The 22,446-nt window shown below is 40.7% G+C and overlaps 3 protein-coding genes across 3 annotated transcripts in view; 2 read left to right on the top strand and 1 right to left on the bottom strand.

Moving 5' to 3' along the window:
- Positions 1 to 6,920, top strand: part of STKLD1 (serine/threonine kinase like domain containing 1) — a 41,695-nt gene extending 34,775 nt beyond the window's left edge. The window contains exons 14-19 of the mRNA XM_069069252.1: positions 115 to 243; positions 1,977 to 2,105; positions 2,193 to 2,321; positions 3,656 to 3,796; positions 5,721 to 5,800; positions 6,287 to 6,920. Of these exons, the coding sequence (XP_068925353.1) occupies positions 115 to 243; positions 1,977 to 2,105; positions 2,193 to 2,321; positions 3,656 to 3,796; positions 5,721 to 5,800; positions 6,287 to 6,367 (689 nt within the window). The 3' untranslated portion in view covers positions 6,368 to 6,920. The remainder of the gene's footprint in view (positions 1 to 114; positions 244 to 1,976; positions 2,106 to 2,192; positions 2,322 to 3,655; positions 3,797 to 5,720; positions 5,801 to 6,286) is intronic.
- A 96-nt stretch (positions 6,921 to 7,016) lies between these two features.
- On the bottom strand, positions 7,017 to 16,129 carry REXO4 (REX4 homolog, 3'-5' exonuclease). Its single transcript, XM_069069253.1, has 9 exons — positions 15,977 to 16,129; positions 15,566 to 15,825; positions 14,027 to 14,388; positions 13,037 to 13,174; positions 12,530 to 12,723; positions 10,462 to 10,550; positions 9,616 to 9,690; positions 8,600 to 8,674; positions 7,017 to 8,365 (listed from the first exon to the last, which is right to left on the bottom strand). Exons 2-9 carry the CDS (start codon positions 15,794 to 15,796, stop codon positions 8,252 to 8,254), a joined length of 1,278 nt encoding a protein of 425 aa, XP_068925354.1. The 5' UTR covers positions 15,797 to 15,825; positions 15,977 to 16,129; the 3' UTR covers positions 7,017 to 8,251.
- A 69-nt stretch (positions 16,130 to 16,198) lies between these two features.
- Positions 16,199 to 22,446, top strand: part of ADAMTS13 (ADAM metallopeptidase with thrombospondin type 1 motif 13) — a 54,409-nt gene continuing 48,161 nt past the window's right edge. Inside the window, exon 1 of the mRNA XM_069069173.1 lies at positions 16,199 to 16,892. The gene's annotated coding sequence lies outside the window, so the exon portion shown is untranslated. The remainder of the gene's footprint in view (positions 16,893 to 22,446) is intronic.

Genomic DNA, 22,446 nt, shown 5'->3' with positions numbered 1-22,446 from the left:
TGATGGTCTTGTGCTAGTTACTGTGAGGGAGCAGACAAAACACTGTACTTAGTCTCTAATCTCAAGCAGTTTTGGCTGTAGCTGAAAAACACCTTTCATGTCTGTCCTTATTAGAAGCTTCCATGGAGCACCTCCAGAAACTTTGTACATTTACTGACATCAATGAGTGTCTGAATAATTTCCCACATAATAAGGAGATCTGCTTATCTTGTATGGGCCTCCTCTGGAGCCTCACGGTGAATGGTGAGTAGGACCCTCAAGCTCTGGACTTGATCTGCTAGGTTCCCCTCATCCCCAAGCTATCTCCTCCCTTGAAAGCCAGGGCTAATTGAGAAGCTTCAAGAGTCTTTCATTTCTGGTCCCTGGGCATATCAAGGTAAACCAAGCTCTGTAACACGTCTTCATTCATTAGTCCATTCCATCTAGGACCAGATTACTAATAGCATGCCATCATTTCCACAATGCTATGAGAAGTGAAATGTATATCTAATAATGAGGAATGGTGGCACTAAACTTTCAAATGCTGTGGAAATATAAGTTATTCCCAATTGTATTTATCCCCACAGCTTTCTACTTATGACTCATAATAATCTATGGATTAAATTTCTTAAGATGCCTGGGCAGACTTAAGGGGGTCACCCGGTCTATGGCTCAGGGAACAGAATGAAACTCATCAGTCCCCATGAAGATCAAACTGTGACTCTGGTCACATTCATGCCATGTGTGGGCCCACCCAGGTGTGTGGGTCTTTGCTGTGTATCCTTGCCCTTGGTTTCTCTTTGGCTAGCTTTTGACCTGGGACATGAAGAATAGTAGTTATGGTGAAAGAGGAAGACAATGTGAATGAGTCTGTGTGTATATATTAGAGCTAAGGCACAGACATTTCTACAAAATGAGGGCCATGGGGGCATCGGGGGACAGATGATCCCTGCCTTCTTCATACAAAGATCAAATGAGATAAAGAGCAATATGTGGAAGCCACTTCCAAGACACTACACCTTTGAATACATTGGTGTCATTGGTAAGGGAAATAACTTCACAATTACATTGCAAATAGCCTTCTTTGAATGTATGACATTTCAGCTTAAATTGGTGAATCAAGTATACATCAAGTAATTACCATAAGCAAAGCCTTATGTTTGTTTTGAGAGGTAGTATGGTGTAGTAGGGGGCTGCTAGGTGGCACAGTGAATACCGGTGGAACCTGGAGTCAGGAAAGTCTGACCTCAGACATTTACCAGCTATGTGACCCTGGGCAAGTCACTTAGCTGCTTGCCTCAGTTTCCTCATCTGTAAAATGAGCTGGAGAAGGAAATGACAAACCACTCTGGCCAAGAAAAACCCAAATTAAGGCACAAAGAGGCGGACATAATACAGCAACAGATGTATGGAAATAATACAGTATGGAAAGAGTATTGAGCTTAGAGTCAGATGTCTGGTCAGTATCTGGTTTTGAAACCTGCCCCTGATACTAGTGACTATAGGTAAGTCTCATCATAGCTCACATCCTTAGCATCTTTATCTGTAAAATGGGGATTTATGTTTGTTCATGGACATGGGGATAATAAATACCTACATGACCGACTTTACAGAACTATCGTGAAGACCAAATGTTTTAGTGCAAATGAGGTGCTTTGCAAACCTCAAATGTTCTATAAATGCCATGGGTTCTTTTAATGCCCTTTAATATTTTTATGGATTTGGGCAGGACTAAGAAGGCCATCAGAAGAGAGGCCTGCCTGTCAGCAGATAACTCTTATACATATGAAACATGCTGGGGATGGGGAGGCAGTATGAATGGAAACCTGACTGAACTCTGTAGTTTGGAGGATAGGGAAGGAGAATCACAGGCTCGGCTTTCCACACTTCTACAAGTCTTCTGCCTTAGTGACTGTTCCCAGCTCTTGAAGCCACATGCTCACTTACCTTAACCTGCTTTGAAGCTGCATACTTATATTGCCCTCCCATCCGTTCAGCTGTCCTGGCAAACAAGACACCCCTAAAGGAGGCTGTGCAACTCATCTTGAAGATCTTGGATATCTACCTCAATGATGGAGACAGAGCAGAAGCTGCCTGCTCTGCCCTCTGGGTGCTATCCTTGCAAGGTGAGGGTCTATGGCATGAGCTAGGGGAAGCTGGGTTTGGTCCACGTTCAACTCATGACCACTTTGCATATATGGGTTCTGTGACAGGCTGCATAGAACGAGATGAATTTGAGCATGTGACGCTTCTGTTGTTGAAATGTATCCAGATGCATATGCAAAGACCTATCTTGGTGAATAATGCCTACCTGGGGCTGGCCAGTCTGGTAAGGACTTCAGGTGAGAGCCTGGGTGGGTGGGTGAAGGCAGGGGATTATCTAGTCACTAGGTGCCTGTTCAGCTAGGACAGACTAAGCTCTCTATAGAGTTCTTTCCCCACTTGAGGGATGAGGTAGTGGGACTATTCGATGCCGAAGATATTTTTTCATTCCTAAATTCTATGACCTTCCCTTTTGAGTAGTTTAGAGATTCATGTCCAACTTACCAGGAAGTAAGGACAAGTGGTCTGTACCCCTGGGCCACCCCCTCCCAGGTCCATCTGGATTACTAACAGCAACTGATGGCCACAGTGAGAATGAGCTCAGCCCCACAATGCAGTTACTGCCCAATGGGGACTGCTGCTGTGAAGAGCAGGTCTGGCCTTGGCTGTGACTACCTACATGATGTTATTTCAATGGCCCTGAGAAGCACCTCTACTTAACTTGTTGGCTGATTCCTTTCATTAGGGGGAGGGAAAGAGCGGAGAGTGAGAGAGAATAAAGCCTTTGCTTTCACAATGATGGGTCAGACTTCAAATTGCAAATATAGTAACTATTACTGACGAGCTAAGTGATCTTGTAAAAATTTCTTCCTCTCTGGGCCTCAGTTTCCCTATTTCTTTTTTTAATTTAAATTTTTTTTTTATTTTTGGAGGGGGGAAGGCTGGGCAATTGGGGTTCAGTGACTTGCCCAAGGTCACATGGCTAGTGTTAAGTTTCTGAGGCCAGATTTGAACACAGGTCCTCCTGACTCCAGGGCCAGTGCTCTATTCACTGCACCACCTAGCCACCCATAAGTGTCCCTATTTCTAAGACAGAAGAATTAGATTAAATGTTCTCTAAGGTTTCTTCTATTGCTAATATTCTGGTTCTAGATAATAGTGGTTTATATTCACACTCTGTAGTAAATGACTGCTATCATTAATATGGGAAGTAACTTGACCTCCTTTCCTGAGATTAAGTAAGGTGGATCAAGGCAGAGATCAGAAGACTGAGAAGTGGGGTATTGAATGGCAAGATCACTGGGCTGAGAGTCAGCATGCCTGGGTTTTAATTCTAGTTTTTCCCCTTGAGCCAAATTTTCTTTGGGCAAATCCCTTCCACTCTCTGAGGCCTAGTTTCCTCACTTGTCAAATGAGGGGGCTGGATTTTATCTCCAAAATTCCTATTCAGCCCTGAGATTCTTTAAAATCCTGGATGTCAAAAGAGAAGTGTCCTCAGGGTGAGGAAATACCCCAGTGAGGGAGACTATTACTAAAGACAACTCTTACCACTTTGCCATGAGATGCCCATGTGGTCATACCCTCATGGAATGAGCCATGTATGTTTTCAGGACATTCTCATCCCTTTCTTCAGAGCTGGCAGCCTTTCGGATTGTGGTAATCAATGAGGACAGTCCTGGAATATCCTTGATCAAGGAAACTTACCAGGCACACAAGGATGACCCAGAGGTGGTAGAGAACATGTGCATGTTGCTATCGGAGCTTGTTTTATACGGTGAGTTCTTGGCCTTCTTGCTCCCTTTCTCCCCAACAGTAAAGAACCAGAAGAGAAATGCCCCCATTCTCCTAGTGATCAGATGGAACACTAAATGAGGAAATGCATTCCTGCATCATCAGACCAGACAGCCAGCAGATGGCAGTGTTCCACTCAGCATCTCACCTAAGCAAAGGAGCACCAGACCTTGGACCACAGCAAGTCTCCAGTTTCTCTTCTCTCCATTTTATCTTGAACAGGCTACTAAGCTCTTCTTTCGGATAGATCTTGCTCGAAAACTTCAAACTGCCTATAAGATAAGGCTAAACTCCTTAGTATTCAAGGCTGCCACGTGGTTTTAATTTATTTTGCCAGTCATCTCACCCAATTCTATGTATCAAACTGGGCTATTTAGCTAATCCTAAAACATGATTCCCATTTCCTTGCTTCCATACTCTTACTAAACCTGTTCCCTATACATCTGATTCTGCTATCACTATCCATTGAAATTCTACCTTTTAGTCTACATATGGTTTTCATGAGCTTTGCAGACCTCCCCCTTCCAAAGTTATAGCTTTTAAGCATTTTCATACTCTAATTTCTATTGCCTGTATCACTATTAACAGACTGGGGTGTATGGGGCATTCAAGGACTAGCATCTCTGGTGTGAGGCCTTGCCAAGCCTCTTTCAGGGCTGCTCATCCACTTTTGGTGTCCACCTTTACCCAACTCTCACCTGTGGCTCTAAGAAGCTGTAGCATGCAAAGGGGCCACATCCTGGTAAAACCATCTCAGCGGATTAGGCAAAACCAGGTTGAAGGCAACCAACAGGTCTCAAACCTGTTGGTGAGTTGGGCAATGTCTACCTTAAAGGGTGGGGAACCTGCAGCCTTGAGGCCACATGTGGCCTCTTGTATGGCCCCTTGACTGAATCCAAACTTCACAGAACAAAGAAGTTTGGATTCAAAGGGCTGCACTTGAAGACCTGGAGGGCCACATATGGCCTTGAGGCCACAGGTTCCTCACTCCTGGACTCTACACTTCAAGCATGTGAAGACCTATTCCTCCCACCTCCACCCCCTACCCCTGTGGAAAGGGCAGATATGAACAATTTGTTCCGGTGACCACGAAGAGGGCCAAAGCAGGTGCTGTGGAGTGCTTAGAGCTTGGTCAGACATTGAAGATGATAAGGTCATTCACTGCATCCTGGGCCATCACAGTTCTTTGGACTTTTGTCCTGCCACTGGACTTGGATGACTGGAACAGTGAGTGAGGCTGATGACTTTGTGCAGCTCTGTCTTTCTTAAATCCAATTCATGCACAAGTCAAAACATCACTGTGATGTTAATGGTCCTCTTCAAAAACAAACAACTAGACTGGGAGCATTTGACAAAGGACCCTGAACACAGCTCACTCAGTACATTTTTTTTAGCAAGGTAATTGGGGTTAAGTGACTTAAGTGTCCAAGGTCACACAGCTAGTGTCCAGTGTGTGAGGTCACATTTGAACTCAGGTCCTCCTGACTCCGGGGCTGATGCTCTATTCACTATACCACCTAGCTGCCCCCTCAGTACATTTTAAAGTTTAAAAATGGCATACTAGCTATATCCCATTCAACACACCCACTGGCAGTCCTTGGCAAAGGCAGTCCCTCACACCTGGACCATGCTCTACTCCCATGTCCACCCTAGAATCTCTAGCTTCCTTCGAGACTGAGCTTGGGTGCCACCAACCTCTCACAGGGAACCTTTCCTGACCCCTCCAGCAGTTAGTGCTCTCCCTAAAACTTAAGGCTGAATCAGATAATCTCCAAGATTCCTCACACTTTAACAAACAATATATGAGAAGTATACAAAGAAGGTGAACCCAGGAATTTTGGGGGTGAATTTTACCTGGAAACCTCTGTTGAACAGTGAGGGCTATTTTTCCCTCCTTTGTCCAACAGATGAGATTACACTGGAGCTGTTCTCTAATAACATAGATGAAATGCTGCTGGAAATCCAAGCAAGGTTTATATCAAGTGAGGTAAGTCAGGGTATATCCTCATGCAAACCATTTGGGTACATCAGTCTTTGAGGCTCTGATATTTTCTGGTTATGAAGTTTGGAGGTTGAATCTAGTAGCCTATCATAGATTTTAGGCTGCTGTCTGTAATCACCTTCTGGCTATTTTCCTTGGTTTCCCAACACCAGGTTTGTGTGGTTATTGGCTAAAATAAATTTAGTTATGTGTGAATTTCAATTAAAATTTAAAAAAAAGTTCCCATCCAATATTATTTTCATGCAACACAAAAGATCTATTTATTCATTGTCCAGTCCTCTGATCTCTTCAGCATAGAGAACTCTTTAGTGTGTGGTCTATCTTCCAGGCTCTGGGGACAGGCCTCTTTGCACTATGCTATGCTGTCTCTCATACCATCTATTATAACCAAATTGTGTCACTCCTTTCCTACAAATCTACCCAAGCTCTGTGTCCTTGTATGGAAAAATCAATTTTGTTTTCTACTTCTAGGAGCTCATAAAACTTGCAACCAAGACAATTAAGAAAATGAATGAGTCACTTCCTAAAGTAGAGTCAAGAAAAGACTCATGAATGAAGAAATGCAAAATATTTGTCCTATCATGAGACATCATAGTTGTGCCATCTTGTGGATGTGAAAAACTGGAAAAAAAATAAGACCCTGCTCCTTTATCAGCACATACTCAGCCAGTGAAAGTGTTGCTTTTCCTTAATTGTAAAGATTTTTGGAAGAACTCTTACCCCTAAAAGCAATTTGTCTCTAACAAGAGTTTACAGACACATAATAAAGGGGAATAATTAATAATTTCATCTATCTTTAGCTTGTATAAATCGATAAAACTTTTGACTCTGGATTGGATTCAGAGCTCAAAGGAAATTTTGGTCAGTGCTCTCACCAAAGGGTTCGCTAACCCTGTAGAACTTAAGTGTTGTGTAAGCCTTTGATCAACTTCCATGGAGTTAATGGTACTTGATGAAAAAAGAGTTGCATCAGCTATGAACACAATCAACAAATCCTATTTGTCACCCAGAAAATATGGAATAACTAACAGCCTTCCAGCTTTGTACACACTTTAATTAGCACAGTATGTCTCTTTGTAACTCCTGGTATTAGGAAAATAATAAACTCAGGCAGTTCTAGAGGCAGTCATCCTGAACTATATCTATAAAGCTGATCCTTTGGTGCCCATGTGATCAAACAATAGATTCTTAAGCTCAAATATCAGGTCAATAAATTATTTATTTAAAAACAAACAAACAAACATAAATCCTCCCCTGCCCTTCCAATCATTCCTAAGAATGCAATTCTTAGAGGTGCTTGTTATATTTCAGTATGTTTGTGTTTAAAGCAAGGTTATGACTGCAACAACCAACAGACATTTTGATTAGAAGGAATCAACCAAAAATGTCTAATTTACATCATCTAAATGTAACTTAGGGATTCTGGGAGGTCAAATTATTTCCACAGTAGAGGCCTACTTCAGGGGCTCCAGTTTGAAAAAGTACCCTTTGCAGACACCACCAAATCAGAAAAAGGAAAGTTTAAACTTGGGCAGAAACAATGTGACATCTTTCAGACAAGTCTCCCGGGAAGGTATTAGGTGTATATGCCATCACCTGTAGTCTGCCAGATACAGATGAGATTTTCTCCTTGTGGCAGCCACAACTGATTCAGATGGGAAATACTCAGGTCTGTTAGCTTCTTCAGTCAATTTTTAGCAAGGTAAATTATAGAATCAGAGTTGCCTGGCTGGTCTGGGTCTACTGGATTCCTAGATAGAGCTCCCTTCCTTTTATCCCCAGAATACTCCATGATACCATTTGGCAGACACAGTTCAAGAGAGCAGAAAGGGAGAGTAAGAAGGCAGTGATGCTAATTAACAAGCCAGTTACATACCATATGCATCTTGTTATACATCCTATTGTATCAACCTATTGGTCCAGAAAGTGATTGCATCACTGTATGTGCTGATGAAATAATCAATTTTGAAAATTGATTACTGGGAGCTACACAGCTTCATTGAAGCCCAGAACCAGTCTCTGATCTTCACTGCCCACAGAAAAGGCCATTCCTCCACAAAGACCCCCTTACCAACACTCTAATTATGCCTCTGACATTAACAGTGATTTCTGGAACACAGGAAAGGAATGCAAACAAGAAACTGAGTTCCTGGGAAAGTGCTACTGTATCTGAAGAGGGTTAAATTCCCCTTTAGTAGTATACATCTCCTATAGTCATAATTTTGAAAGTTTCCCCAAAAAGGAACCATCTTTGGGAATATTTCATCTGTGCCAACTCCAAGGGCTACACAATCAACAGATAAGAGACAGGGTAAGTTGACCAAATACCCTGCCCCTCCCATGGTTCAGGAAGGCCCTTGGTCAGTTTCTTCAGGGGACATGACCACACTGTCGAGGAACAGGCCAGCAGGCAGCAGAAATGGTGACAAGGAGGGCTCAGTTATGCTTTGTCATTTTCTCCTTTTGTAGTTTATATTTATCTTTGATGGTTCCTTCCCAGTGTTTTTTCACCATTACATAGAGCCTCATTGCTGCTTGGGCATCTTGAATCTGGAAGTCAAGAGAATCAAACCAAATTAGACAGGGAAGTCAAAATAATAGAGCAGGATATCAGCTCATTTAGGTGCCCTTGCACACGGATATAACTACACATCTACTCTTATGCCTCCCACTTGCTTGTTGATGGTTTATAAGACAACGTGGATGCAAAGACAGGAACAGAAAGCCATGGTTGATGATGACAGTGAAATCTGCCTGATGCTACTGTCCACAAAGGTCACCTACCGAGCAGTGTTCTGACTGCTGTATTTTGATACCAAGAATTTTCTCACTGAGCAGTTTCAGAGATGGTCTTCCACTCTGCAAAGGAAATGATGAAGGTTACAGAGAGTTTGGATTAAATAAACAGTGTTTGGGAAGGATTTAAACTCATTGTCAAAGTAGGGATGATTTCCAAGCCCAGTGGACAATGAGAGCCTAGACTAAAAGGTAAAAAGGGCAATTTTGGTTTTAATGGTGATCACAGACCTAAGGAAAGAGTAGGGTATCACATCACAGCTACATCACATGTCTTCTAGTATACCTGTCACCAAACAAATCTAAGTCTCCGGTATTCAGAACAGTTGCCCCTGCCAAGTAATGAAGATATTACCTAAGGTACTACCCTGGCACTACTTGGTTACTTCCTTTCTTTTTTACATTTTTGCCAGTGTTGAGTGGCAAATTATGTGTAATTTACAGTCTCACAGAGTGGCCTAGGGAGGTGAAAAGTTACAGGACTGGCTTATGGTCACACAGCTAGGATGTCAGGAGCATAGGCCCTCCTGTCTGCAATGCTGGACCCTTTATTAGACAATACCACCTCTGTTTACTGTCACTAGCAAAAATTTACTGAGTGTCCATCTTATCAAACTGTATTTAGCAATGAATTTAAATGAAATGATATGGATAAAGAATAATTATTCAATTTAAGCCTTCTTTGCTTCAATTTCTCAAACTGTCTTTTTCTTGAAAAGAAGTATTAGCTTTCTTGTGAAAGTGATTTGTAATAACATACATATATAAAAATCCTATTACAGACATCAGAGCATAAAAATGAATCAGACAATAACACATTTTAAATGAAGGCAGCCAACATCAATCTTCTTTATTTAAAACTATCATCCCTTTTCTAGGACTAAAAATAAATCAAACCTATGAGCCCACTGTAAGGTGGAACCGCTAACAACTGGTATCAACAGATATTAAACTGACACACTGAACAATCAGATAGATTTTCTTTCTCCAAAAATGTTGCCTACCTTTACTTGTGTCCTGAAAGGTTTATATTTCTGTGTGTCCCGTATCTTCTTTTTGGGATGATCAAGAAGTAGAATCTGGAATATAAGATAAAAATACAATTCAGAATCACAAACCTGAATTAGGAGACTCCCATCCTGTCCTTCCAAAAAGCTGAGACAAACATAAATTGATGTTACCTTGTCAAGTGACATCACAGCCACCCAATCTAGGCAAACTTGGAACAGGCTGACATAAACCATCAACTCACAACCTGTGGAGTCACACTTTTTCTTTAGGCTTCAAGCCAATTCAATATTTACTGAGTGTCCACTCAACACTGTAGGGGACATGAAAGCAACTAAGAAAGAAACCCTGTACTCATCATCTAGTATGGGATTAGATATAATAATAAATAATGCTGATAGTTATATAATAACAATATAACAACATAATGGCAAGATGTGCTAGATGAAAGAAAATAACATAGAACATGTTACCAGAGCAGACTCTTAAGTCAGGTCTGGGTTTCTCAGGGATACATTTAGAGGAAAAAAAGTACTGGAGACATGGAAGCAGAGCTTTAAAAGAAAGGCTGTTCTGTGGTCAGTAGGGTAAGCTTCAATCTTCTCTTACCATCTGGGAGAAACCCCAAATTAATGGCCACTCTAATGACTTTTTACTCAAAAAGAAAATAACAGAATGATTCTCTGTGAAGGACTCCAAATTCTATATAACACAAATATAATTTACCCAGAGTTTAGGTCACTGGTATGCATCTAAAGACCTAAACTGATTGGCACAGTATAGGCATAAACAGTTACAGTAAAAATAAAGATGGCTTAGTTAGGTTACTTGGAGTTTTGTACCTTTAAGTCATTATGCAAGGCATGTCCAACTAGAATCCTGCCTTTAAGAAGTTCTGCCACCTCCTTTTGGACAACTTTGTACTCTTCTCCTGGAAACCCCCAAAAAAACCTTATTTTAGTAAAATGGGAACAAATGAATGGTGGAGAAGCAGGTTACTCTACTAAGAAGAGCCACAATCGGCAAGACAGTGACATTCCCAGCTCCTGCTGGAAACATTACCATTAAAGCATCCACAAAGATCCTTGGTTCCTGAACTGTATACATGCTTGAACATCCCAAATAATCACCACAAACAACTGAGAAAAAGTATTAGCTGGATAATTTAAAAAATAATAATCCATTTAGGGACAGGCAGAGAGGAAAGTTGAAGGAATGAGAAGCATGCAGGGCTGCAAACATTCCTTCAATTCAGGCAGGTAAAGAAGGCAATCAAATAAGCACTGTGTTCTACAAAGACAAGATGTAATGGGGGAGCGAAGGTCAAGAGAAGCTCAATGCTGTCATTTAAATTCTTTCAAAGACCTTTCATGTCATCACTCTGCCCCCACCCAACCTGCTTCATTAACAAAGACTGTAACCTTTCTACACTGTGGGAGACGACTATTACTGAGAGTTTTTAGCTAAAAATTTCCACATATTGCAACCAATCTGGTGATGAGCTTCTCCATCACTGGGCCCACACCTGAAGCCTTTCTGGTTTGGTAGAATCTACCAAAACCTGCATACCACTGATAAAGCCTTCATGAATCCAAGGGGTCATATCCACACCACAGTGGAGCATGAGAAGAGGGTCTTAGGAGAAGCTTATTCTTAAATATAAAGGCAAAAAAATCAGCCTTGTTCAAAATAATTTCCTTAAAAGTAGAATTACAAAGGACGAGAGAGAGAGAGAGAGAGAGAGAGAGAGAGAGAGATCACTCAGTCCAATCTTCATCATTTTTCAGGAGGCTCAAAGATATGAAACACTTTGTCCATAGTTGCATAGCAGAGGAAGAGAAGGCACAAGGACCTAAATCCAGAACATGGTTTTTCTCTATAAATAAGGTCTCAGTCATCTGAGCCTTACCTGATCTCCTACCATAAAACACACTGGATTTTAACAAGCATGGCATGAGAACACAAATGCAAACAAAGAACACAGTCCCTGGTGTATGGGAAAGGCAAAAATGTGGTTTCTCAGACACTGTTTGTTATATTAAGTAGGTCCTTAGGCCTTAGGCCTAAGTTTCCATTTTTTCTAGAAATTATGTGATTTTGAAACCTTAAAAATCTTTCTATATAGTTACCCTATTCTAGTCAGAATAGCGCCCCCCCTTCACCCAGCTTGCCATAAGAGAGTTAAGTTTCTATAGAACTGCAAGAATTGCTGAACAAGACTACTGTTAAGAGACTGGCAGTAACCTTGGGAAGAAGCTCAGACCCTGGTTCTCCGACAAAAACTCATAGATAATACTAAAAATAATGAATGAAAGGAACTGGTAGCAGTAGGTGGATTTGACCAATCAAGGAATAGACAGTAGCCCTAAGACCCTCGAGTCCAGATAAGAATGTATCAAGTAGACTAAAAAGGGGTCCAAGTATTCTAAGGTTGTTACTGCACTTGCGTAATAGACGTCATGTATTATGTATATTATCCAACAAGATTAGAGCCTCATTAGCAATAATTATGTTAATGTTTGTAACCATTGCTTATTTAACCCAGCTTTAGCTTCTGTACAGCCTCCTCTCTGGAGACTGGACCGCCCGCTTCTCGCGAGATTCTAACAAATCTTTCTATCTTCACTTTGAGTGGTCTCCAAATTTGGGTTAGGGTCTCTGTACCCAACACACTGGCTTCGGAACAGTTAGACAGCAAAGGCCCAAATGAAAGGTTCCTCTCGAAGGGGTGCATTCCTAAGTTTCCCTCCAAAAGAATTACTGACACTTGAAGTATAAATGAAATAAAGTTTCATTGTTAAGTCCTTTGTCACACGGCATTCATGCCTTTTCTCCCTTTTTTAAGTCCCTAGGTTCCTGGTAGTAATTCTTTCAGGCTGGTTTTGGTGTTATGAAAGGCACTCTGCCTACCATGTCTGATGTCCTCTGGCCGAATCCCACTGACATCTGTTCGGTAATCAGTCACTTTCTCTGTTGGCTTGACATACTTGTTGTAGATACACTTCCCAAACTGGTTCACGATAGACACTCGGGCAAGGATGTTTTCTTCCCCATCTGGCCCTGCTCCCACCATCTCACAATCCATAGCTATGGCTTTGGTCATGCTGAGAGAGAACCAAAGGTCTAGATTAAAAACACCTGGATTAAGGGTGAATCTCTGCACATTTGTAACTTAACAGCAGGGGCACAAATAATTCACTACCCTGGTGTGGCCTGTTACCAAAGTGACAACATGCCCTGCGTTATTTCCATTTAACTAAAGAGGTCCTTCATGGAAGATTTTTACAATGCCTATCAAAGAAAAAGGAGGCAACCCATCTAAGTAAGCCCTTTTAGACTCCTGTGTTCCACCTGTTCTATGTAGCATACCTCTCCTCTCCCAAAGTAAAAAAAAAAACCAAAACACCTTCAACATACCCTTCGAATGCCCCTTCTTTTACCAGTGACAGATTTTTTTCCTTCAGACCCAGTTTTTTTCGGGCTATTTTTGCAGCTTCTGGACCAATGGCAGCTTCAATATCCTTAGGATCGACATCATCAAACCAGATATCTGATCTAAAAGACAAAGAAAAAACTTAGCATCAAAAAAGGAAAAAATTCACCCCTCCATTTCCTTCTTATCTACTGTCATGAGAGCTATCTATGGCTGGCTCCCAAAGCCAATGTAGGGAAAGTGTGTAGAAGGGATTCTTTTTTTTTTCTTTTTGGAGGGGAGAAGGCAGGGCAATTGGGGTTAAGTGACTTGCCCAAGGTCACACAGCCAGTACGTGTTAAGTGTCTGAGGCTGGATTTGAACTCAGGTCCTCCTGACTCCAGGGCCAGTGCTCTATTCACTGTGCCACCTAGTTGCCCCGAAGGGATTCTTTAGATTAGAAGTCTGTAAGCTTTTTTATGTCATGGACCTTTTTGGCAGCATGGTAAAGCCTATGGACCTGAATGTAGAACGTTTTTAAATGCATAAAATAATGTAACCTAAAAAAAAAAATAGCATAATGAAAACCCTAATTATATTGAAATAGTTAAAAAAGTTCATGGACTTCAGGTTCAGAACCCCTGCTTTAAATGGCCTGTGTGTTTTGAATTATGACATTTTGACCCTGGCTTTGTTCTGAACTTGTCACTCATGGGGTTTCTATCAAGCACAGGTCAAAGGAATTAATAGATCCATGTTCTAAAGCTCATTTCTATAATAAATAAGTCAAACAAATTTCCACATCAAGGAGGCAGCAACTTTAACTCACTGCTCCACTTAGCCTTCCTATTTTAAAAACCCAGTGCCCAGCTGTAGTACAAAAACCATGGAGGCCATCTGTGGGAATTAGGATGGTTTCTCCTCTTCAAATGATATTATTTGCTCCAGTTAGATAAATTCCAATTCCAAAGGAATCCAGGAGGTCCAATACTCACTCTGTGGGTGGAGGAGGAACTAATTCTTCTGCTTTCCTCTTCTCATGCTTGATGCCCCCTATTTTCTGGTGAAGGCCACCATTTTTTCTTTTCTTGGTTTCAGTTCCATTGCTTGTGCCCTTTGTTTCACTGTGTTTTTTATGAGGAACAACCTTTGTGTCATTCAAAGATCCTAAAAAAATAGAAGCCTTGGAGGAAGGTTGGCCTATTTTGCTTGCCACCTTTGGTAGTTCTGCATCACCATGTTTTTCCTTTTTAGAAACACTTCTGCCATTCTGATGATAGCTTTTGGGTTGTTTCCTGGGATTCTCTGGAGAGTCAGGAAAAGACTTTTCTGGATTTGGTGTGTTTTGTTTCAACAGCTGTTAAGAACCAAAGTAACCCACATTTTAACCTGGCAACTAAACAATCAAAATTTATAGTTCAATTTCTAAGAACATCCTTTCCTACCATGATCATTTAGGTAGCATCATTTAAACTTAACAAACATTTATTAAATGACTCCTATGTGCCAAGTGTATCAACAAAAATTAAATTGTCTTTACTCTCAAAGAGTTCCTCTTCTTGACTTATACAATAATGATTATTTCCAACTCTAGTTTTTCTTTGAAATTAAACTTCTATTTAAATGTAAAAAAGACTTTAATTTATATCCATATATTATTTCAGTCTCAACTAGCCCTTTCCAGTTGTTGCTTCCAATCTAACACCTGTTCCTTATTTCTACATAATTTCAAACACCTAACACAATAAATACCTATGGATTCGCTACAGATCTTTTTGTTTTGAAGTTTTCCCTGATTTCCCAGACCTAGGACAGCACCTTCAACTTATTTTATGCAGTTATAGTATACTGTAAAAAATGACCCCTAAATTTACTTTGAAATAAAAATTTTCACCCAAATTTCTTTATTTTACCTTATGGATTTCTTTTCCCTTGGGGGGGGGGGGGAAGACTACATAAACTGAGAGCAGGTAAGTGGTGGCACAGTAAATAGAGCACAAGTTGTAGAGTCAGGAAGATTTAAGGTCAAATTTGGTCTCATATTTGTACTAGATGTTTGACCCTGAGCACTTCGGTTAACCTTTGTTTGCCTCAGTCTACTCAACTATAAAATTGGGATAATAACCGCATACACCTCCCAGGGTTTTTGTAAGGGTCAAATGAGATAATATTTATAAAGTGTGTGGCATGTAGTAAGTGCTATATAAATATTTTTATGATTATATCTGGATCTTTCGAAGTATTCCCAAATTCCAGTCTCCTTAGTGTTAAACAGAAACATCATTCCCTCCCCTTAATTTAAAAAGCACGTGGTCGGTGCCATGTGAAGTCCAGAAAAAAAAAAAAAACAAAGCTTAAAAGAAAATGGTTCATGGATCTAGAGCTAGAGGGGTATCGAATTCCAAATGACTCATTTTACAGATGAGGAAACTGAGGCCTGGAGAAGCTAGGTGCCTTGCCCAGAGTCGCCCAGGATGCGCCTGGATGTGGCGACTTTCTACGGGGCCTTGCTGGGAACCACGCTCACATCTTACCTCCTGCAAGGCCTTCCAGTTGTGGGAAAATTCCTGCGGCCCTTTGGGGGGCAGCGTCGCCCCTGCCCGGGCACCCTTACTCTCAGGTTTCTTGGAAGCTTCTGCTGCCGCCTTGGGGTATTTTTTCCAGAATTTCTTCTTTTGTTTTTTCCGATCGGACTTCTTGACCAGCTCCGGCTGGGGCACAGCACGGCCCTTGGAAGGTTTGTCGAGCCCGGCTTTCACTTTCATCTCGGCGCCATCCGAGGGCCCCGAGGCAGCTGAGGAAGAAAAGACCCCATGCTTGAGCCGACCTCAGACCCACCCGCGAGCTCGGGCTCTCTCCCGCCCTGGCCCTGGGCATTTCCCGAGCCTTCTCTAGGGACACATGACTTCTAGGTATATGCCCCCTTTTCCCATCTCCTCACTCACCTCAAGGCCTGTCCTGCCCCGAAGGCTCAGAGACCCCTCTCCAGCCTCCACAAGGCAGAGCCTAGACAGCTCTCAGCACGCTTGAAGGAAGCGTGTCAGCTTCCGTAGCCCGATCATTGGCGGTTCCCTTGCCGCTCCGCACGCACGCATGCGTTGACGCACACATTTACGCATGCAGTTCTCCCGGAAGTCCTTGCTCTCCCGGCCGGCTGGGACAGATTCTCCTGTTAGCCGAGTTCCGAGAGGGTGTATAGAGGTCTGCATCGTTACTTAGGGTGGAGAGGGACACAAGTCGGGGGCCGGAGAGCAGAGATTGGGTGGTTGGATTTTGCAGTCACAGCCTGAGTTCTCAGGAAGAGAAGAAAGCGCTCTAGGGCACATAAGATGTGAGGAATTGGGGGGACCGCAATAGGGGTAACACCAAGAAGTAGAGTTGGTACCTCTCCTTTGCTGCTCTCTTGCCGTCTCTCTTCTCTCGTCTTCTCCTGTCACTTTGTTCTTCTCCCTCCTCTCCTTTCCTCCCCCCTTCCTTCTCTCCCTCTCCACTCTCGCACTTTCTCCTTCTCTTTGAGAACTTGGACTGTTTACAATTTTCTATTTATATTTCTAACGCTAATAGATGCGCATTCATTCATTCTAGCCCAGTGCTTGTCACGTATCTATATAATAGATACACACGTGTGTATATGTAGACACATATTTGAATATGTGCAACTACGTGTATACACATACATAAGTGTACACACACGCAGGGCCAGGTAGACACGGAAGGTGGATGATCGGCTCTGACGAGGGCTCAGCAAGCCCATACACCAGAGGTGCTGGGCCCCCTTGAGCACCCATAGACCCCATACCTGGCACTGAACTCTCACTTGTGGTTGCGAGGAGCTATAGCATGTGCAGAGACCACACCAAGGTAAAAGTGGATGGGCTAAACCAGGTTGAGAGTAATCAACAGGCCTCAACCTTGTCAGTGAGTTGGGGGTGCTGTCTACCCCAAGCCTATGAAGACTACCAAAATGGACAGAGGAGAACAATTTGTTTCAAGGCCCATGAAGGGGGCTGAAGGGCCATTGCCAGTGGTCTTGCTTTAGTCCTGTCACTGGATTCTCTGGAAGAGAGAGTGAGGCATGGACTCGGTGTAGCTATGCCTCACTTAAATCCAATTTACACATCTTCCTGTAACGTCATTGGTCCTCTTAAAAAAACAAAGGACCACCAACAACAATATACATGTATGTATTTAGCCACTTTGAGGTTTGCAAAGAGCTTTATAAACATTTCATTTTATCCTCACAAAAACCTTGGGAGGCAGGTGCTATTATCTCCATTTTGCAGATGAGGAAACTGGCTGACTGAGGTTAAGTGACTTGCCTGGGGTGACACAGACACATCCCTCTGCTTCCAGTTATAGTACTCTAACCACTACAGCACCAAGCTGCCTCTAGATACCACAGTCATCCAGGTCAAACCAGAATGGATGTATTCATTACCACAATGAAGGATCCAATAGGCACACTGTAGGGCTTTCTAGCGCAGTGACTTCCAAACTTTTTTTGAGTCCCTATCAGTAAAGAATTTAATCATGCACTTCTAACATAAATATATGCATGCATATTTCTATTTATAAATTATGTATATACATCATATACAGTGAACTAATATGAACATTATAAAACAAAAATAGACATTTTAAAAGGATGAGATAATATTTAAATAATTTAAAATTTTATCAATGGAACAAAACTCCTTTTTGCTCTCATTTGAATTATTAATATTTTTAGTAAGAGCAATGTATTTGAATAAGCTTCATTGTTTCTTTAAAATCTTGCTTTAATACTGTGATGGAGAAATTCAAAGATTTGGTTCTAAGTAAGTACATTTTATTTTGATAGCTCATGCTAATAGCTGTCACAGCTTAAAAGATGACTCACAAAGATCCATTGGCCTAAGTGGAAGAAGTGATTTGTGGGCTGTACTTACTACATTGTTATTAATTATATTTATATTTAAATTTTAAACTTAAACACCGAAAAAGAGTATTTCCATATAAACAGTAAAACAGAACTATGTATTAAACTGTGAATCTGCAGTTTATATTGTTAATTTTTAAACATATATAATAAATCCCACATACTTTCAAAACTATTCTGCTTGTTTTTGCTTCATCCGAATTTCCCTCTATTCTCTGGTGAATTTTAAAAAAAGTTTCAATGGCCCCTCTTTTTCTTGCCAGCCTATTACTAACTCCACCCTTCTCTCCCCTTCCTCTAATAAAAATGGAGACCAAAAAAAAAATCCAAACCCACCCCTTTTAAGAAATAAACATAGATGAAACAAGACAAAATGACCCTATACAATGGCCATATAAAAAACAGCATATCTCTTAAGTCTATTATCTCTCTGTCAGGATGTGTGTAAAGTGCTTCATCATAGGTCCTCTTGGGAACACAGTTGGTCATTGCACTGGCCTGAGATTTTTAACCCTTTAATGTTACTTTTGTTTACGATGCTGTTATCATATAAATTGTTTTTGCTGGTTCTACTCGGTTTACTTGGATTCAGGATTTTCTGAAATAAACTCTTTTTCAGCATTTTTGTTGCGCAATAATATTTCAATACATTTACATACCAAAATTTGTTCAACTATTCCCTATCTAGTTCTTTTATTTTCTACCCCCCTTCAAGATCAGGAAGTATGTTTGTATTTTTGTTGCTCTATACAAGCCTGTACAACCAAAGGATTTTATTTTGGGTGACCTGTGAAAAATGTTTTTCTTTTGGCAGGTCGCAGGTTGTATAGGCCTGCTTTATAGGCATTTTGGAGAGCAGTGCCCAGGCTGAGAGGAAATCCCAAAAAAGGGTCAGTTCCTTTCCCAACTTCCCCTCCTGATGACTCTCAGTTCACAGACATTATAATATAATCTATTGTTTAGTCATCCAAATGTTTCCAGTGAACTTTATTTTTGCCTCAATCAGAATGAGACCACAGGTTAATGAGAGGGAGAGAGGGAGAAATGTAAAGCTAGGCAGAGAACTAAACTTCTGCTTAGGTGTTAACTAATTTTCCTAACTGGAGGCTCACAGTTATTGTGACTGACTTTAGAACTTTTCATATAAAATAAATTCACTAATATCATAGAGGAAAGAAACAAGTGGAGCTTGTGGGCAACTCTCTTTTCCCCAGACATAAAAAAATTTCTTCTTATGACAAGTTACTTTATCACAAATGCTTGGAAAATCCTCTAAAGGTTTATTTTCCCCCCATGTAGGATTACACAGCTTTGTAGGATAAGTTATTCTTAGTTGTAATCCTATATCTTTTGCCCTTTGGAATACTGTATTCCAAGATCTTTGATTTATTGTAGAAGTAGTCAGGTCTTGTGTGATTCTCACTGGTTCCTTGGCTAAGCACAACACCTAGCACTTAAAGGCAGCTTAATAAATAAATGTCTGTTATATGCCTTGCAATTTGAACTACTTTCTAGATGCCTGCAGTAATTTTTTTTGACATAGGAGCTCTGGATTTTGGCTGTAACATTCCTGGGACTTTTTTTTAAAGAAGATGATTGGTAGATTCTTGCTTTACTTTGGCCTCTAGTTCTAATAGATCTGGCCAATATTCCCTTATGGTTTCTTCCTTCCTTTATTTTTTAATTAAGGCTTACAAGGAATCCAATGATTCTTAAATGATCGCTCCTTGATTTGTTTACTAGGTTAGTTATTTTTCAAGATGAGATATATTATATTTTTTCTATTTTTTTTTAAAGCATTTGATTTTGTTCTAATGTTTCTTGCTTTCTTTTAGATTCATTGTTCTGTTCAGTCTGTTTTCATTTTCAGGGAGTCTCTTATTTGGGTAGGATTGATCACTTTCTCTTCTAAGTTACTTATTCTCCTCCCAATCCTCTCCTCCAGAGCTTTTGTTTCATTTTTATAATTTCATTTCTTCTAAATATTCATGTAATTCTTGTGGAAAATAATTTCTTCCCCCTCAGCATCTCTGCTTGGAGCTGTTACAAAGTTATTCACTCCTTTGTGGGGATCTCCAGACACTGGTGATGTTTTTGAATTATTCCTCTCTCTAGCTTTTGGGGCTTTGTGCCAGGACCAAATTCCATCTTCATTTTTCAATTTAGGGTAAAGTGGTTAGTTCTGAATTACCTGTGGTCCTGCACCAATTTACAGTAACCAGAGTTAGTCTCCCCTAGATCTTTGGAGTTCAGAATGCTAGAGTCTTAGGTCTCTCTATGTTGTCTCAGGACAATGTATTATGAATTTTGGAGACTCTGGGTACCTTATCTGTCTCATACTGAGCATTGCTGTGCCACACTGGTCACTCCTATTCCCCAGGGCTTCCAGGGTCCTTATCCTGAGACTTTATGACCACACTGAGGATTTCTCACTTCTCTGGGACTTCCTGATGGGGACTTCCACTCTTGATCTCTCCAGACACAGAAGTTCAGAGCCTATACAGGACTCTGCCCTAGGAGACTGTCCTTTCCTTTACCTGCCCTGGCTGGTGATGACTTTGCTGATAGCCCCTTTTGTTACTGTGTGTGGGCTTCTGGCTAAACTTTTGTGCAGTTTTGTGATGGGAAAAATTGCTTACTATAGTTTCTCATTGAATTTTTAAAAATCATTATTTGTTCTAGTGCAAATTTCAGGGTTTTTGCTGGAGTAGGTTTGTAAGAGCTATTTGGTCTACTTCTGTTCAAGCAGCCATCTTGATTCCACTGGTTATGTAAAGGTTTTTGTTGGAATCAGCTAGTATGTTTCTATCTCCTTTGATGTTAGTTGTTGCAAACTAATTAGAAGATATTGTAGTTTTATATTTTAAACAGATGGGTTAAGAAACCCACCGAAACTCTTCATTTTGGAGATTTTAAACAAGAAAATTCAGTTTCCAAATTTTAGGAGATATAAGAATTTTCATGGGTGGCACACATCTAAATTGGGGCTTTAAATGCTTAGTTTTTAAGTGCCATTAGTTATGATGGCTTTATACTATCATTAGCTAATATTGCAAGGCACAATATATGTGTAGGGTAAGGTTCATAATTAACAATAGTGAAAATAAATTCATGTCAAATGTTATTGATAATTTCAATTTCAGGGTGCTATCTTTTCAGATTTGATTAGACCATCATTTTTTTTAATCTCACAATGTGGCTAACAAAGAGCTTGTCAAAGGAGCAGAAGAAAGGCCAGTTTTACCATTTTATTGTTAACTTGTGCCCTTATTATTAGTATAGTCTTTGGTTTCTTTACAGGAATTTTTTAAAGTCACTTACCTGGGCATGTGTATACTGGCATGTTGCAATATGTGGAAAACATGTTAAACAGATGGAGGGAGCACTAGTCATGCTTCTATGTAGCAGAACACCCACAGTTCCCTTAGGATACCTTGTATACCATACATATTACATCAGTCAAAAAATAAACATTAAGTGTCAGGCATTGTGCTAAGTGTTAAGAATACAAAAAAAGGCAAAGTTTCTGCCTTCAAGGAGCTTACAATCAAATGGGGAGATGACACACAAGCAAATATATACAAAGCAAGCTATATACAGGACAAATAGGAAATAATTAAAAGAGGGAAGTCACCAGAATTAAGAGGGGTTGGGGAAGGTTACTTGTAGAAGGTGGGATTCTATTTGGAATGTTATGTTATGTGATCATGTTATGTGACCATCTGACATACGGACTGAGTCAAAGAGCCAATGTTAACCCATGTCACATGTTAAACATTAGTACAAATGAATTTCTTTCTTATTTGTTTAAATAAAGGTATAAAGAGAAATTCCAATAGTTTCTTCCTGCCCTTCAATGTATTGTCTTGCATACCCCTAGGATACATGTGCTCTACTTTGGAGACCACTGAAATAATGCAAAGCTCTGATTAGTCAAGCCCTAAACAGATTGAGGATGAAGATTCATCCCTGGGTTTTTTTTTAAAATACCAAGGGAGAAGGGTCCCATTCATTGACTGAAATTTCCCAGCACATTCTCCCATGCTTCACTCTGTCAAGGCAAGCAACCATGACTGCATGAAACTTTGGGAAAATGCCAAAACTATGGAATCAAATCCAATAACACAACAGCAAGAAGTATATCACAGGGGGAAGTCACGTGCCCCACAGAGACAAATTTACATGCTGAACTGAGAATTCAGCCAAATTTCATCCCTTCTGTCCTATGGTATAAAAATCTCCACTGTGGCACTGAATCTTTTTGCTGTTAGAAACAGCCTCTTTTCTAACTTCTCCCTCTCCATTTGGTTGTTGTATAATATGAACTATCTCAGACCTCTTAACCTTGCAAGTCTCCTAATGAGTAAACATTGCCTAATAGCTCCCTCCCAGCTGCTGCTGTCACATTTGACATTAACCAGATTTCCCTCTTGGGATTTCCATTCCCCAACATAGCTGTTTTAAATTCTGAATTTGTCTTTTCCGTAAGACTGGATT

The sequence above is a fragment of the Petaurus breviceps genome, unplaced genomic scaffold, assembly GCF_028583685.1.
Source record: "Petaurus breviceps papuanus isolate PSGF00001 unplaced genomic scaffold, PetGlider_PUasm1.0 90779, whole genome shotgun sequence".
In the NCBI taxonomy this organism is placed as follows: Eukaryota; Metazoa; Chordata; class Mammalia; order Diprotodontia; family Petauridae; genus Petaurus; species Petaurus breviceps.
Note: the sequence above shows the minus strand (reverse complement) of the source record. Positions and strands in the feature narration are given on the sequence as shown.